We start from the raw sequence: 18,314 nt of genomic DNA, 5'->3' as shown, positions 1-18,314 counted from the left end.
ACAAAGAAAATATAAATATCTGAGGTGATGGATATCTCAGTCACTCAGATATGATTAACACAGTTATGGGTATCAAATTATCATACATACTCCCAAAATATGTACAACTATTCTAAATCAATAAAAATGAAATGTTGTGCTGTTTATTTCACAACATAGAATAGTGCTACAACAGGCTAAAGAAATAACAGACCCATCAAAGGGTGTGGCTTGTGGCTTTGGGACTTGAAGGTCATGCAGGATGAGACTTGCCTGTGGCTACATGAGGAGAGAAGCTGAACTGAAAACTCCATAAAGACTAAAAGAAGCCTTGTCCCTACTTGGGGCTATGAGTAGAAAATAAATAGTGTCCATCCACTGAGAATATGGAAATCAAGCTTAAACCATATGTAGTTGTAGTTTCCAAATTTATACTAACATATTGCTGGAATTGCAAGCTAAAAACTTACCAGAAACAAAAAACTGGACCAAGAACACTGAAAGCCTGGGGCACATGGAGAACATTACATGTATCTCAGCAGGAGTATCTCCCACAAGGGAGATGATCTGAGATAAATTTGAGTAGGTAAACAAGTAAATGACATGAAAAACAATCTAAGAAGAAAAAGATGAACAGATATTAATACCCTCTACAAATTGAGTTAATGAAAAACACTGAGAGATTAAAAATATACTGTTGCAAAAATACAGCATTCAATATGTGACTTATTATACTTGAACAACTATTCTAGTCTATGGAAACCACAGTACCAAAATGCAAAAAAAAAAAAACAAAACAAGCAAACAAAAAATCCACAAAGATTTCTTTCTGTTTCTTTCTCAGTAGAGTCATATCTTTGACCTAATTGTGGATAAAAGTATTTAAAACACTTTCTTAAAGACAGGCCCAAGCACCTACTGTCTATGGCACCAGAGACAGTTCTTTCCTGTTGAGGATTGCAAAGGTGACAATAGTTTTCTCTAATGTGTTTCGATGGATTTACAACCCCTGGGAAAATTTTTTTTTTAAAAAATTGTGTGTGTTATGTTCCTATGAAATAAGAGACAGCTGAATTCAGGAGAAAGCAGGGGCATTAGATAAGTGACTCTCCGCTGTGTGCCCCAAATGCACCTCATTTTATGGAAAACTACTGGAATACTGATTTCTCTTCCTCTGTAAGCTTAGAAGTTCCATCTTAGGGCAGACATTAAAGGTCCTCTATAAGTTCTTCCTTGCTATTTTCCAGTAAATAAATGAAGCAAATCGAATTTTAATGGAAAGCAACTTAGCCTGTGGAAACAACAAACCAGCTATATATTTAACAATGTACTGAAATTTTATAAAATTGGCTGCAATGATAACTCATAAAATATAATGACTAAATAGTGTGAAACCAAAGGATGTGAGTATGGAGTATCTACTATGGACTATGTATTGTACTAAGAATGCATTCATGTAGCTCACTTTGTCCTAAGGATAATCCTTTGGACACTAAGGCTCAAGAACGCATAAGCTAACTTGCCCAAGGTCAGAATGCTGGAAAGTGATGGAGCAGGTTGTAAAATGCATGTCTGCTTGATTTTAGGTTTTGAAAGATACTATGCACACATTGAGAACTCAAGAAGTACGGAAAGAATGATCTGGAAGGGTGGACTGCCTAGTGTCATAGCTGAAGCAGAGCTGCATATATTGCAGAGCTGGCACTTTTGGAAATGATGCTTTTAAGGTCAACTAAAAAAATGGAAAATTGTCCTGTATTCAGTGTTAAGGAATATTTAAAATATACATATAAGCATAGGACATGAAACCACCTAGGATTCAGGGTTCATTAATTCTTAATCTGTATCTAGCATCTAACAGTGATAATGCTTATGGATGAAATAAATACATGTGCATGTCAGTTACAAATTCTGTAGCATTATAACCAAAAGAAGGAAAAAAGATTGAATTCAGCTGAAATTAGTTATCTATAAATTTGCAGACTTGGACAAGTAAACTTTTATTTTCATGTAAGCCAAAAAATTCAGTTTAAGAATTGTTAATTAGTATCTAAGAGTATTCAAATTTGAGATGGGGAAAAGTGTGTGTGTGTGTGTGTGTGTGTGTGTGTGTGTGTGTGTGATCACGTCTCTTCTAACAGGAGATGGTTGAATTTTAGGAGATAACTTTGTGACTCAATTCATTGCTATTAGATGTAGTTTTGATATTTTTTAGAAAACTTTTGTTGGGAATATACAATACTCTTAAGCAACAGCCAGTTGATCATCTATAATTACATATTTAATTTACATAATTCTCCTTGTAAGTATGTCCCAAGTGTTAAACTTTCTCTTAATCTATCCCAAATTATTTTATTAACCCTATCTTTGCTCTACCATCTATACTACTTCATCTATGAAGGTATTTCTTTTCTCAACTTTCCCCCCTCATTTCTGACAAAATTAAGCTCACCGTCTGTGTTGGTTAGTTCTAAGTGTCACATTGACTGGGTAAGAGGATGCTCGGATAACATGGTTTCTGGGTGTTTCAGTGAGGATGTTTCTGGGAGACTAGCATTGGAATCAGTGCACTGAGTAGGGAAGATCTGCCCTGATCCAGTGTGGTAGGGCGCCATGCAACTGGTTGAGGACCCAGATAGAACAGAAAGGTAGAGGAAAGGCAAATTCTCTTTCTGTTCTAAAGCTGGGACACCTACCCTGTCTTTGAACATCAGATCTCCAGGTTCTCTGGACTTTGGTGTCGAACTTGCACTAGCTGCAACCCAGCTTCTCAAGCCTTTGGCCTCAGACTCAGGGTTAACCACTGGCTTCCCTAGTTGTGAGTCTTTCAGACTTGGACTGAGCCATGCTACTGGCTTTCCTGGTTCTCCAGCTTGCAGATGGCCTAATGAGAGACTTTTTAGCTTCCATAATCATGCGAACCAATTTCCCTCCTAAACCCCCTCTTATGTGTCTATTCATCTATATATGTACCCTGTTGGTTCTGTTTCTCTGGAGAACCTTCATAAGCCCTACTAAGTACCACCTAATCCCTATTTTATATATAACATGTAAAAACACTTATATATTTGTCTTCCCTATCAGCAACCTTAGGAAAGAACAGTGTCACAGAGAAAGCAATATACTTAGCGAGCACAGGGACCAGTCCGCATGCATCCAAACCCTGGCTTTATCACATACTTGCTATGTGCCCTTAGGGGAATTATTTAAACTCTATACATTCATTCTTTTCTTATAAAACATTGAGACAACAATCACACTCACAGGATTGTTGTGAGAGATTTTGTATGTAAAGTGTCAATGCCTGTCTCACAATAAAGCCTTATATCAAATAAGAGTTGTTCTTATCATAATCATCTTTATATCCACCATCTGGTATGACAAAGATACGCAATACTTGGTGGCTGAATTCTGGAATAAATAAAGGTTGAACCACTTAACAAATCTGTCCCTAACCAACTGGTTTCATTTTAATAGTAAATTTTTTTCATGCCACTTTCCTGTTAAATGTCTTTCTAACCAAAACGTATAGAGCTAATCTGTTTTAAAAGATTTACTTTTCTAGGCAAAAGATGTAACTGACATACTGTCCTGTTAGCTTTTCTGAGGCATAGTAAATTGTTTCTTTAAAATCATAGTATATAGGAGTAAATTAATTGACTCAGATTTAAAAGATGTTTTCTGTTGATAGTACTTCCAAGCACATGTTAGCTCAATAAATGAAGATGTTGCCAATCAGAAACATTCCACTTTAATTCAATAAAAGGAATGGAATCAAATATTTCAAAAGATGAAATAAATAATAATAAAGACATAGTTAGTGTTAATATGGCCTATATGCCCTGCTTCCTACATAGGCTTGGAATCAAAGAAGACCACAATAAAATATGCCATTACATTATCATCTTCACTATCAAAAGCAATTTTCATATACAAGACATGCTTCTATTAAGAACATAATAATGTGTTCAAGAGCAGAAATATTTTGAATTTCCTAAAGATCAACACGATTACAATGACAGTAATGGTCAACAATTATAAAGCACTTCATGCTGCACAAAGATTTTTCATATTTATGATCTTGATCATTACTAATGTATGTTCTCTAGAAAGTATAACATCCAGGGAAAGGATGTGATTAAGTGTTTGTGACAACACATAATATAGGGTGCTTTTCCTAATTTTCATATGATGCTTGGGAAAAAATGCTCAAAACATCAAAGCAAAATTGCCCAAGAACAGCAAGCATGCCAGTGCCAGAGTGATGACCAGAATTTAGGTCTTGGTCCATTAGCAGTAGTTCATAGTATCAACCTCCTCAAGTAGGTACGGTTTTACGGATCTCACCAATAAGAAATCAGATGTTATCTTATTGAAACTGGCATAAATGTGAAGCTATTTTCTTTTATTTTTTTATTTAGATGGATGCTTTCTTTATCAAGGCAAAAAATATCAATTTAAAGAAGATATGTGAACTGGTCTTTCTGAATTGGAACAAAGTTTTGAAATAAACACAGCTACCAGTCTTCATAGGATTGGAAGGCCAGGGAGAAGCAGGGGAAGGGAGTCACTGTGAAGCTGTGGACACAAATCTCCTATTTTTTTAAAGTTAGAAAAACCTTCAAAAATAATATATTTTTATAAGCATTAGTAAGGAGAAAGATATACTACAGTTAAAAAATGGTAACAAATTCCACAGAGGGTTTACAGCTGTACTGCATATATTATCAATATATATCTTAAAGGCCACCAGCTGTGGGTGGGTGAGGTGGCTCACATCTGTAATCCCAGCACTTTGGGAGGCCCAGGTGGGTGGATCACCTGAGGTCAGGAGTTCGAGAACAGGTGGCCAACGTGGTGAAACCCGTCTCTATTAAGAATACAAAAGTTAGGGAGTGCATGCCTGTAATCCCAGTTACTTGGGAGGCAGAGGCAAGGGAATTGCTTGAGCCTGGGAGGCAGAGGTTGCAGTGAGCTGAGATGGCACCATTACATACCAGCCTGGGTGATAAAGAGCAAAACTCCGTCTCAAGAAGGAAAAAAAAAAGAAGGTAACCAGCTTTGGTCCAGTGAGGTGACTATTCACCTCAACAGGACTGCTGCTGCATATACAACCTGTCACTGCTGGAGAACAGCATTGTTGTGATGGGTCTGAAGTGTTGAGAAAAGTTACAATCATTTCCAGTATCAACTAACACCTTTTATTTTAACAATTTTACCCTAAATAATTAACTAATCAATGTAAAAATGGAATGCTTATTAACTTATTCACAACTTTTCAGAGGTTTTTTCTTTTTTATTCTGTGTGGTTTGTGATTGAATATAGATATTATGATACCACAATTAGTGACTTAGAAAAGCATTAGAACCTGCTAGTCTAGTTCTTAATTTATGTATTCTTGGAAGTACACAACAATATTTCAAAAGATACAGGGACAAATGAATAGATTTTCAGATGATCAATTTCCATATTCTTAACTTTCACCCATATTCTTACTAAAAATGGCTTTTCCCCACATCCCACTTTGAAACAGTCCTGTTATCAAACTGCTGTAATACAAAGGGGCAATATAAAATACTTGTATTAATATAGATTAACGAGGGCTAATCAAGGTTTCTCAAACTTTCCTGAAATATTAAAGGTGAACTTCAGTAAATTCTCAACTGATAGCTCATTAAAATATTTACTGGTGTCAGAATTATCAGTACTTTTTGGCATATTAGCTCAGGTAGAATTGAGAGAAACTGTGATAATAAAACTTTATTAATGCAAGCAATTCTTACAGCTTCCTTAAAAATAAGAGAGACAAGTTGAAATAAGATTGATGCTGAATAGTGAGTGCCAAATTTCTCACTGTCACAAAAAAAAAAGTCCCAAAGATGAAAATGAGATGGCTAAAAGGCATTCTGTAGTATTAGACTGGAGGTATCAATAAGTATCTGAGAGAGAAAGAGACAGAGAGAAGGAATGGACGTAGAAGTTTATGTATAAACTCTCTTCTAAAGAAGTCAGTAAGAAAGTGGCTGGAAAAGTTTCCATGGAGAAACCTGCAGACCTGACCTTCCAAGTGTGGAAGGTTGACAGGCCCCGTGATGAAGCACATGCCTGCTAACAGGACGCACCGAGGACACAACCACACTTGAACTCATGCTGCAACTATGACCTTAATATAACCGTGAGGAAACACCAGACAACTCCAAAGTAAGAAAAATCCTGCAAAACAACAGGTGTACACACTCTAAAAACACCCAGGTCATGACAGACAGCAACAAGGAATAGTTCCAGATGGAAGGAGACTAGAGAGGCCTGCAGAGTAGGTAACAGTACAGAACTTGCGACAGGTTAGATTGTGGCCCCATTAAAATTCATATATTAAAGCCTAACCCCGAATACCTTAGAATGCGGCTGTATTTAGAAATAGGGCCTTTAAAGAGGTAACTAAGGTAAAAGGAGATTTCAAGTGTGGGTCCTAATCTGACTAGCGTCTTCCTAAGAAGAGTCTAGGACAGGCATGTACACTGAGAGAGGAGAAACCATGTGAGGACACAGTGAGAGGGCGGGCATCTGCAAACCCAGAAAAGAGGCTCCAGGAGAAACATACCTTCAGCCTCCAAAACTGTGAGAAAATAATTTCCTGTTGTGTAAGCCACCTAGTCTGTGATGCTTATACAGTAGCCCTAGCAAGTTAATACAGTACCAGAGTTAATTTCTTGATTTTTAAATTATGCAGTGAAAAACAAGACAATGTCCTTGTTTTCAGAAAATAAAAACTGAACCACTTACGGGTTATGAGACATTATGTCTGAAACATACTCTCATACGGATCTGAGAAAGATAGCATCTATGTAAGAAAGACAGAGTATATCAAAGCAAAAATCGCAAATATATTAACATTTGGGAAATATGGATAAAAATATAAAAGAATACTTTGCATTATTTTTGCAACTTTTGCTTTTGTCTGAAATTATTTCAGAATCAAAAGTATAAAAAATTATGCTAAACCTAGTTTCATTCTAACAATAAGAAAAAATTCATGAACAGCTATAGCAACTATTATTAACTATATAAGCCATAGGTATCTAAGAAAAAAGTTTTCAATAATATTTTTGCTTTTTATTTTTTGATATTTATCTAAACGTTATAATAGCTATGTCATTTTGATCACATATATACTAATAATATATCATACTACCATAATCCAAAATGAATTTTTAACACTTATTATACATTTTTAGAAAACTATCTTAGAGTAATTAATAAATAAAATATATTCAACTTTTGTTGGATAACAAATACATATTCAGAGAGGAAACATAATGGTAAATTTTCCCATCCTAAGAATTTGCTATGGTGTTTTTTTTAATATATGATAATATGTATCAAGCTTCTATAGTACTTAAATTCCATTGGCTCCATCTAAAAATGATGAAACAGTTAATACTCAGAATAAACTAGAAATTACAATCTTTGTGACTTTTAAACTAAATAAGACAAGCATAAGCTGTCAATGTTATTTATGAGATACAGAGATACTAAAAATATTTGAAGTAAAAGTGTTGGACAGCATTCCTAGTTTATTTCTGAGGATCTGTGTGACAGTAACTGTCCCCCAAAAGGGCACCAGGAATGTGAGAGGAGAGGACAAGTACTCTTACTAAATAGCACAAACTGAATTTAAAACAATTACCCTCAGCCACCAGAATGTAAGTTTTCACAATGTTTGTCCTTAGTTGTGCCTCAGCTGTTCCTAACATGGTTACTCGTATGGAATCCAGTCCTACTCCCAAAAAAACAATTTCTCTAATGGATTAAGGGGGCAACTCCTATTTATGTTGATTTAGCTGTATAAAAAGGTTACCATACTAAAATTTTCCCAAACTTCAAAATTCTAGTAATATCATTAAAGGATTACTAGAGTTTACAGAATACGAAATGTTCAATTCATTTAAAATATAATAATGTAAAAGAAAGACAGTGAATTCCACAATTTTAAAGTGAGACTTGACAATCCACATTGAACTTCATTTAACTCTTCAGTGAACATGGTATAACTTTTCATGAGAACTAATGAGTTAACACCTACAATGCATCTGACACGGACAACCTGGTGCCTCAAATTTTGTCACAAACAGAACTTTCTTAGTAGGTGTCAAAACATGAGCTATGACTGTATTTTTGTGTAAGGATCTGAAATGCAATGCATCTGACAAACAGTCAAGGTTTAGCTAGCATCTTCTTTATTCATTTCAGTAGATATCATTAAATATAAGCCTAATGCTTAGGCATTTTACCTTTACATTAACTTCCTTTTTCTTTTTCTTTTTTTTTTTTTTATTCTACTTGAAGTCATGGGATATATGTGCAGAATGTGCGGGTTTGTTACATAGGTATATACAGGCCATGGTTGTTTGCTGCACCCATCAACCCATCATCTAGATTAGATATTTCTCCTAATGCTATCCCTCCCCTAGCCACCCACCTCCCTACATGCCCCTGTGTGTGATGTTCCCCTCCCTGTGTCCATGTGTTCTCATTGTTTTATCTTCCACTTATGGGTGAGAACATGCAGTGTTTGGTTTTCTGTTCCTGTGTTAGTTTGCTGAGAATGATGGTTTCCAGCTTCAACCATGTCCCTGCAAAGGACATGAACTCATACATTTTTATGGCTGCATAGTATTCCATGGTGTATAGGTGCCACATTTTCTTTATCCAGCTTATCTTTGATGGGCATTTGGGTTGGTTCCGAGTCTTTGCTATTAGGAACAGTGCTGCAATAAATATATGTGTGCATGGTTTTATAGTAGAATGATTTATAATCCTTTGGGTATATACCCAGTAATGGGATTGCTAGGTCAAATCCTCTTTGTGGTTCTAGAACCTGAGGAATTGCCCAACTGTTTTCCACAATGGTTGAACTAATTTACACTCCCATAAAAAGTGTAAAAGTGTTCCAATTTCTCCACATTCTCTCCAGCATCTGTACTTTCCTTTTTAATGATTACCATTCTAACTGGCGTGAGATGGTATCTCACTGTGATTTTGATTTGCATTTCTCTAATAACTAGTGATAATAAGCTTTGTCTAATATGTTTCTTGGCCACATAAATGTCTTCTTTTGAGAAGTGTCTGTTCATATCCTTTGCCCACTCTTTGACAGTGTTTTTTTCTTGTAAATAAGTTCTTTGTAGATTCTGGATATCAGCCCTTTGTCAGATGGATAGCTTGTAAAATTTTTCTCCCATTCTGTAGGTTGCCTGTTCCATCTGATGATAGTTTTTTTTGCTGTGCAGAAGCTCTTTAGTTTGATTAGATCCCATTTGTCAATTTTGACTATTGTTGCAATTGCTTTTAGAGTTTTGGTCATGAAGTCTTTGTCCATGTTTATGTCCTGAATGGTATAGCCTAAGTTTTCTTCTAAAGTTTTTACAGTTTTAGGTCTTGTCTTTAATCCATTTTGAGTTAATTTTTGTATAAGGTATAAGGAAGGGGTCCAATTTCAGTTTTCTGCATATGGCTAGTAAGTTTTCCAAATACTATTTATTTAATAGGGAATCCTTTCCCCATTGCTTGTTTTTGTCAGGTTTGTCAAAGATCAGAGTGTTGTAGATGTGTAGCATTATTTCTGAGGCCTCTGTTCTGTTCCATTGGTCTATATATCTGTTTTGATACCAGTACCATTCTGTTTTGGTTACTGTAGCCTTGTAGTATAGTTTGAAGTCAGGTAGCGCAATGTCTTCAGCTTTGTTCTCTTTGCTTAGGATTATCTTGGCTCTACAGGATCTTTTTGGGTTCCATATGAAATTTAAAGCAGTGTTCTCTAATTCTGTGAAGAAAGTCATTGGTAGCTTCATGGGGATACCATTGAATCTATAAATTACTTTGGGCAGTATGGCCATTTTCACAATATTGATTCTTCCTATCCATGTCCATGGAATGTTTTTTCATTTGTTTGTGTCCTCTCTTATTTCCTCAAGCACTGGTTTGTAGTTCTTCTTGAAGAGATACTTCACATCCATTGTAAGTTGTATTCCTGGGTATTTTATTCTCTTTGTAGCAATTGTGAGTGAGAGTTGACTCATGATTTGGCTGTCTGTCTGTCTATTATTGGTGTATAGGAATGCTTGTGATTTTTGCACATTGATTTTGTATCCTGACACTTTGCAGAAGTTGCTTATCACCTTAAGGAGATGTGAAGCTGAGAAAATGGGGTTTTCTAAATATACAATCATGTCCTCTGCAAACAGAGAAAATTTGACTTCCTCTCTTCCTATTTGAATACATTTTATTTCTTTCTCTTGCCTGACTGCCCCGGCCAAAACTTCCAATAATATGTTGAATAGGAGTGGTGAGAGAGGGCATCCTTGTCTTGAGCCAGTTTTCAAAGAGAATGCATCCAGCTTTTGCCCATTAGTATTATATTGGTTGTGGGTTTTTCATAAATCGCTCTTATTACTTTGAATTACATTCCATCAATACCTAGTTTATTGAGAGGTTTTAGCATGAAGGGGTGCTGAATGTTATCAAAGGCCTTTTCTGCATCTATTGAGATAATCAAGTGATTTTTGTCATTGGTTCTGTTTATATGATGGATTACATTTATTGACTTGCAATGTTGAACCATCCTTGCATCCCAGGGATGAAGCTGACTTGATCATGGTGGATAAGCTTTTCAATGTGCTGCAGGCTTCGATTTGCCAGCATTTCATTGAGAATTTTTGCATCAAAGTTCATTAGAAATACTGGCCTAAAATTTTGTTGTTGTTGTTGTGCCTCTGCCAGGTTTTGGTAACAGGGTGATTCTGGCCTCATAAAATGAGTTAGGGATGAGTCCCTCTTTTTCTATTGTTTGGAATAGTTTCATTAGGAATGGTACCAGTTCTTTGTACCTACCTCTGGTAGAATTTGGCTGTGAATCCCTCTGGTCCTGGGCTTTTTTTAGTTGGTAGGTTAATAATTACTGCCTTAATTTCAGAACTTGTTATTGGTCTATTCAGGGATTAAAATTCTTCCTGGTTTACTCTTGGATGGTGTATGTGTCTGGGGATTTAGCCTATATTTCCTAGTTTATTTGCCTAGAAGTGTTTACAGTATTCTCTGATGGTAGTTTGTACTTCTCTGGGATCAGTGGTGATATCTCCTTTATCATTTTTTATTGTGTCTATTTGATTCTTCTCTCTTTTATTCTCTATCAGTCTGACTAGTGATCTGTTTTGTTAATCATTTCAAAAAATCAGCTCCTGGATTGATTGATTTTTTTAAGGGTTTTTCATGTCTCTATCTCCTTCAGTTCTGCTCTGATCTTAGTTATTTCTTGTCTTCTGTTAGCTTCTGAATTTCTTTCCTCTTGCTTCTCTAGTTCAATTGTGATGTTAGGGTGTTGATTTTAGATACTTCCCCCTTTCTCCTGTGGGTATTTAGTGCTACAAATTTCTCTCTAAATACTGTTTTAGCTGTGTCCCAGAGATTCTAGCACATTGTGTCTTTATTTTCATTGGTTTCAAGGAACTTACTTATTTCTGCCTTAATTTCTTTATTTGTCCAGTAGTCATACAGGAGCAGGTTGCTTTCCATGTAGTTCTGAGTGAGTTTTTACATCCTGAGTTTTAATTGGATTGCACTGTGGTCTGAGAGGCTGTTTGTTATGATTTCCATTTTTTTGCATTTGCTGAGGAGTGTTTTACTTCCAATTATGTGGTCAATTTTAGAAATGTGTGATGTGGTGCTGAGAATAATGTACATTCTTTTGATTTGGGTGGAGAGTTCTGTAGATGCCTATTAGGTCCACTTGGTCTAGAGCTGAGTTCAAGTCCTGAACATCCTTGTTAATTTTATGTCTCATTGATCTGTCTAATATTGACAGTGTGGTGTTAAAGTCTCCCACTATTATTGTGTGGAATTTAAGTCTCTTTGTAGATCTTTAAGAACTTGTTTTATGAATATGGGTGCTCCTATATTGGGCACAAATATATTTAGGATAGTTAGCTCTTCTTGTTGCACTGATCCCTTTACCATTATGTAATACCCTTCTTTGTGTTTTTTGAATTTTGTTGGTTTAATGTCTGTTTTATCACATCACAGACTAGGATTGCAACCACTGCTTTTTTTTTTTTTTTTCTTTCCATTTGCTTCATAAATGTTCCTCCACTCCTTTATTTTGATTATTCTGAACCTATGTGTGTCTTTGCATGTGACATGGGTCCATGGGTCTATTAAATACAGCACACTGATGGATCTTGACTCTTTACCAGATTTGCTAGTCTGTGTCTTTTAATTGGGGCATTTAGCCCATTTACCTTTAAGATAAATATTATTATGTGTGAATTTTATCCTGTCATTATGATGCTAGCTGGTTATTTTGCCCACTAGTTGATGCAGTTTTTCATAGTGTCAATGGTCTTTACAATTTGGTATGTTTTTCCAGTGGCTGGTACCAGTTTTCTTTTCCATTATTTAGTGCTTCCTTTAGGAGCTTTTGTAAGACAGGCCTGGTGGTGACAAAATCTCTCAGCATTTGCTTGTCTGTAAAGGATTTTATTTATCCTTCACTTATGAAGCTTAGTTTGGCCAGATATAAAATTCTGAGTTGAAAATTCTTTTCTTTAAGAATGCTGGCCGGGCACGGTGGCTCAAGCCTGTAATCCCAGCACTTTGGGAGGCTGAGGTGGGTGGATCACGAGGTCAAGAGATCGAGATGATCCTGGTCAACATGGTGAAACACCGTCTCTACTAAAAATACAAAAAAATTAGCTGGGCATGGTGGCACATGCCTGTAATCCCAGCTACTCAGGAGGCTGAGGCAGGAGAATTGCCTGAACCCAGGAGGCGGAGGTTGTGGTGAGCTGAGATTGCACCGTTGCACTCCAGCCTGGGTAACAAGAGCGAAACTCCATTTCAAAAAAAAAAAAAAAAAAAAAAAAAGAATGCTGAATATTGGCCCCCACTCTCCTCTGGCTTGTAACAGGGGTTCTGCAGAGAGCTCTGCTATTAGTCTGATGGGCTTCCCTTTGTGGGTAACCTGACCTTTCTCTCTGGTTGCCCTTAACATTTTTGCTCTTCTCAAGGAGTATCTTTGTGATGTTCTCTGTATTTCCTGAATTTGAATGTTGGCCTGTCTTACTATGTTGGGGAAGTTCCCCTAGATAATATCCTAAAGAGTGTTTTCCAACTTGGTTCCATTCTCCCTGTCACTTTGAGGTACACCAATCAAATGTAGTTTTGGTCTTTTCATATAGTCCCACATTTTTTGGTGGCTTTGCTCATTCCTTTTCATTCCTTTTTCTCTAATCTTGTTTTCATGTTTTATTTCATTAAGTTGATCTTCAATCTCTGATATTATGTCCTCCCTTGATTGATTTGGCTACCGATACTTGTGCAAGCTTCAAGAAGATCTTGTACTGTGTTTTTCACCTCCATTAGGTCATTTATGTTCTCCAAATGGGTTATTCTAGTTTGAAATTCCTCTAACCTTTCTTCAAGGTTCTTATCTTCCTTGCATTAAGTTACAATATGCTTCTTTAGCTCAGATGAGTTTGTTATTTACCTACCTTCTGAAAACTACTTCTGTCAATTCGTCAAACTCATTCTCTGTCCAGTTTTGTTCCATTCATGGCGAGGAGTTGCGATCCTTTGGAGGAGAAGAGGCATTCGGGTTTTTGGAATTTTCAGCCTTTTTGCACTGGGTTTTCCACATCTTTGTGGATGTATATACCTTTGGTCTTTGAGGATGGTGACCTTTAGATGGGGTTTTTGTGTGTATGATGTCCTTTTTGCTGATGTTGATGGTATTCCTTTCTGTTAATTAATAGGCCCTTCTGCTGCAGATCTGCTGGAGTTTGTTGGAGGTCCACTCCAGACACTATTTGCCTGGGTATCACCAACAGAGGCTGCAGAAAAGCAACCACAGCTGCCTGTTCCTTCCTCTGGAAGCTTCATCCCAGAGGGGGATCTGCCAGATGCCAACTGGAGCTCTCCTATATGTGGTGTCTGTCGAACCCTGCTGGGAAGTTTCTCCCAGTCTGGAGGCCCAGGGGTCAGGGACCCACTTGAGGAGGCAGTCTGTCTCTTAGCTGAGCTCCAGGGCTGTGCTGTTCTCTTTCAAGCAAGCAGGTGGGAACGTTTAAGTCTGTTGAAGCTGTGTCCACAGCACCCCTTCCCCCAGGCACTCTGTCCCGGAGGATGGGATTTTGTTCTAAAAGCCCCTGACTGAGGCTGCTGCCTTTCTTTCAGAGATACCCTGCCAAGAAAGGAGGAACCTAGAGAGGCATTCTGGCACAGTGGTGGGCTCTGCCCAGTCCTAACTTCCCTGCATCTTTGTTTACACTGTGAGGGGAAAACTGCCTCCTCAAGCCTCAATGATGGCAGATGCCCCTCCCCACACCAAGCTCAAGTGTCTCAGATCAACTTCAGACTGCTGTGCTGGCAGCAAAAATTTCAGGCCAGTGGATCTTAGCTTCCTGGGCTCCATGGGGGTTAGATCCGCTGAGCTAGACAACTTGGCTCCCTGGCTCCAGCCCCCTTTTCAGGGGAGTGAGCGGTTCTGTCTCGGTGGCATTCCAGGTGCTGCTGGAATATGCAAAAAGACTCCTGTAGCTAGCTCAGTGTCTGCCCAAAGGCTGCCCAGTTTTATGCTTGAAACCCAGGGCCCTGGTGCTGTAAGCACCTGAGGGAGTCTTCTGGTCTGTGGGTTGAGAAGATGGTGGGAAAAGCATAGCATCTCGGCTGGAATGCACTGTTCCTCACGGTACAGTCCCTCACAGCTTCCCTTGGCTGGGGGAAGGAGTCCCCCAGCTTGCACTTCCCATGTGACATGATACCCCACCCTGCTTTGGTTTGTTCTCTGTGAGCTACATCCCCTGTCTAACCAGTCCCATTGAGATGAGCCGGATACCTCGGTTGGAAGTGCAGAAATCACCTGCCTTCTGCACTGATCTCGCTGGGAGCTGCAGACAGGAGCTGTTCCTGTTAGGCCATATTGCCCCACCCCCTGACTTCATTTTTCTTCTTAACAAATTCTCATCTTGAAATAAATGCAAAGTATTAGGAAATTGTTCTTTTTCCTCCCAGGGCAATTTATGGCATTTTAAAAAACACGTACAATCAGGAATCACTCACTTTTCCTGGTTTATAAAGAAAAGATAAGATGGAAAGAAAATCCCCTTAAACTGCTTTATGACAAAGGTTTCCAATTAATATTGAATAGGAAAGAAATGGTACTTAATAAATACTACTTACATTAGCACAGTGTAAGGCTAAAGCACAAAAGACGGCAAACATTTTAAAGTTGTTTTCATCAGTTTTAGAGAAGGCACTGCCACTGATTTTGTTGACCATTTGCACCACACCTATCACACTTCCTCGGCTGACGATGGGCATGCACAGGATGTTCCGCGTGGTGTAGCCTGTGTACAAGTCTACTTCTCTGTGGGGTGGGACAGAACCAAAAATAACCAAAAACAAACAAAGGCAGAAGAAATAAACGACACAGTCAATCATAAATCTCCACTCGGTCTTTGCAGTTTATATGCTTCTATTACATACGACTGTAATGGCACTTTTCACTTCCAAATTCAGGGACAGTAACATTTTAAAGTGTTTTATTAAAACCTTTGCAAATACTCTAACCCATTTGTTCTTTTGTTTCCAACAGAGATTTCTAGGATAGTCTCTAGGTGGCTTTCAGCTTCTCATTTGAAGTATCCAGCAGTCTGTTTACTAAGTAAACAGATTAAAATAAAAGTGAATTCAGAGGAGAAATACAATTAAATTTGGTAAAACAACATGATCCTTTGAAGTTGGTCATGTTTATGAGAGATGTCACTTGCTAAACCAACTTACAGAGTTTCTACTTTAAAAACTTAGAGCAGTGGTCAGCAAACTGCACCCAGGGGCCAAATCAGCCCTCTCTTGTTTTATAAATAAAGTTGTATTAGAACACAGCCACACCATTCATTCATAGATTGTCTGATTCTGCCATCACTCCACAAGGCTGAGCTATCGACTTGTGACAAGGACCTTAGTGCCTGTAAAGGCAAAAATACTCACCATTTGATCCTTAATAGAAAAAGTCTGCTGACGCCTATTGTGACGAGTCACAATATCTACTAAACACTGCAGTCAAACTACTGCAAATGTTACTCTCAGCAGTCACAGTATCAATCCTGAGACTTTCCATTTCTAGAGGTTCATTAAAATCAAATTATATAATTTGGATTTGCATACATTATAAAATGTTTTTTGAAAACAGGACTGGGTAAGTTCCATAGAAACAGTGATAGAGCTAATGGGTAGGTAGCATGTGAGTCTTCAGTGCCTGGCTTCTCTCATTTAGCATAATGGTTTTTGAGATTCATCCACGTGGTTGCATGTATTAGCAGTTAAGTCCTTTTTATTGTCGAGTTGTATCTCTATTGAATAGACATATCACATCTTGTTTATTCTTTCACCAAATAATGGACACTATTATGTGTTAATAGCCGGTTTTTGGCAATTATGAATAATGCTGCTTTGAAGATTTGCATACAAGTCCTGTAGCACCATGTTTTCATTCTTCTTGTAGTAATATCTAGAAGTGGAGCTGATTAGTGGACTGTACAGTAAGTGTATGTTTAACTTTTCAAGAAACTGCAAACCTGTTTACCCAAGCAGTTGTACCATAATATATTCCTACCAACAACGTATGAGGATACTCGTTTCTCCACATCCTGGCCAATCTTCGCTAATGCCAATGTTTTAAAGTCACAGCCATTCAAGCTGGTGTACAGTGAGGTTTCACGTCAATTACATTTATATTCCCCTCACTTCGAACATTTTTCTTGTGTTTAGTGATCCGTTGTATATCTCCTTTTGTGGAGAGTCTGTTAAAATTAATTGCCCTTTTTATTAAATTGGGTTATCTTCTCATTGTTATGTTGGAAGAGTTTTCATATATTAGATGGATTTTGTCAGATATGTTTTACAAATATTTTCTCTGAATCAGTTGCTTGCATTTTCATTTTTTTAATAATCTGACTCATACATTTTTACATAAAGATTGGACATAAGGATATGCAAATATTTTAAAATTTTAAGTACTAAATGATGTGTTTGGATTTTTAGAAAACATAAGTTTTCAGTATACCCTTAATTTATTGACAATATATATTACTAGAATATTGCTATGTTTTTATATGAGTTGTGTATATTTGACATCAATTGATCAAATACCTCAATAAACTTCCCATTGCTTATGTTATTTGTCTTTTAAAGTAAACATATTGGAATTAACTAAATACTGCTGTCAAACTACTATAAATATTTCTCTCTAACAGTCATAGCAGCAATCCTGAGACTTTCCATTTCTAGAGGTTTATTAAAATCAAAATATATAATTGGGTTTGCAGCTCTCCTAAGAAAGTCAAAACAAAACAAAAAATCTTTATAAGCTATCCTAATATCCATCTTTAATAACATCCAATAAAAGACACAACTTATTTACTTTGAGTCAGATAAATTTTCCAGATCCTTTATGAATATTATTTGTGATCTTAAAACAACAGCAACAAAACTGACATTATCATACTCATGTTAGCGATTAGGAAACTGAGGCTCAGAGAGATTAAATAACTTATGCCAGGTCAGTTAAGAGCTAATACGTGACAAAACTGTGACTCAAAGGTAAACCTACTCATCTCAAAAGTATGCAGATTTCTTACTATATGTTGTAGCCTTTGAGCATGTGATTTGACAGAGAATATGTTCATCACAAAATCATGACACTATAATACAAAAATTCCACAGTAGCTCTATAAATTAAAACTTCTGCCTATTGGTTATTTTTATAAAATTCTAAACTCCTGTATCTAGATATCATTAAATATCAGTGGATTAGAATCCAACATTTTATAAATATCTGAATATATTGACTAGTGATAGCAGAATTGGTTCAAAGAAGAAAACTTAGGAGGAAAGAACTGAATTGGGACATGGAGAACTCAGGCTCCAGGGAAGAGGTTGCAGCTGAGTGGGACATTACAGAAGAAACCAGCGGGGGCATCAGCTATTCCTTACCTGTTAAAGCGTGGGTCTGCATAGGCATCTGGAATGTTCAGGACTTCCCCCGTTCTTGCTACTTGGCCAGCAATTCCTTTCTCTATTGAAAATCTGCATATGTAAAACAGAAGGACACGCTAATTAAAATACGAATGCTGTAGAATAATTTAAAATATTCCATTGTTATCTATATTTAATTAAAAGCATTGTTTTACTTAAATGTATGTATTAATTCTACATTTACATATTCTAAATCACCTTATAAAATATGTAAACATAAAGCAGAAAAGCATTACACAGTAATCAC

General features: G+C 37.0%; 1 protein-coding gene across 12 annotated transcripts in view; it reads right to left on the bottom strand.

The window, feature by feature from the left end:
• Positions 1-18,314, bottom strand: part of PDE10A (phosphodiesterase 10A) — a 656,074-nt gene that overhangs the window by 69,849 nt on the left and 567,911 nt on the right. For all 12 annotated transcript variants that reach the window (XM_074397164.1, XM_074397168.1, XM_074397166.1 and 9 more), the window contains 2 exons: positions 18,026-18,118; positions 15,212-15,398 (listed from right to left, as the gene is read on the bottom strand). In XM_074397164.1, the coding sequence (XP_074253265.1) occupies positions 15,212-15,398; positions 18,026-18,118 (280 nt within the window). The remainder of the gene's footprint in view (positions 1-15,211; positions 15,399-18,025; positions 18,119-18,314) is intronic.

This window comes from Saimiri boliviensis, chromosome 4 (genome assembly GCF_048565385.1).
Source record: "Saimiri boliviensis isolate mSaiBol1 chromosome 4, mSaiBol1.pri, whole genome shotgun sequence".
In the NCBI taxonomy this organism is placed as follows: Eukaryota; Metazoa; Chordata; class Mammalia; order Primates; family Cebidae; genus Saimiri; species Saimiri boliviensis.
This window is presented reverse-complemented; position numbering and strand designations above follow the sequence as displayed.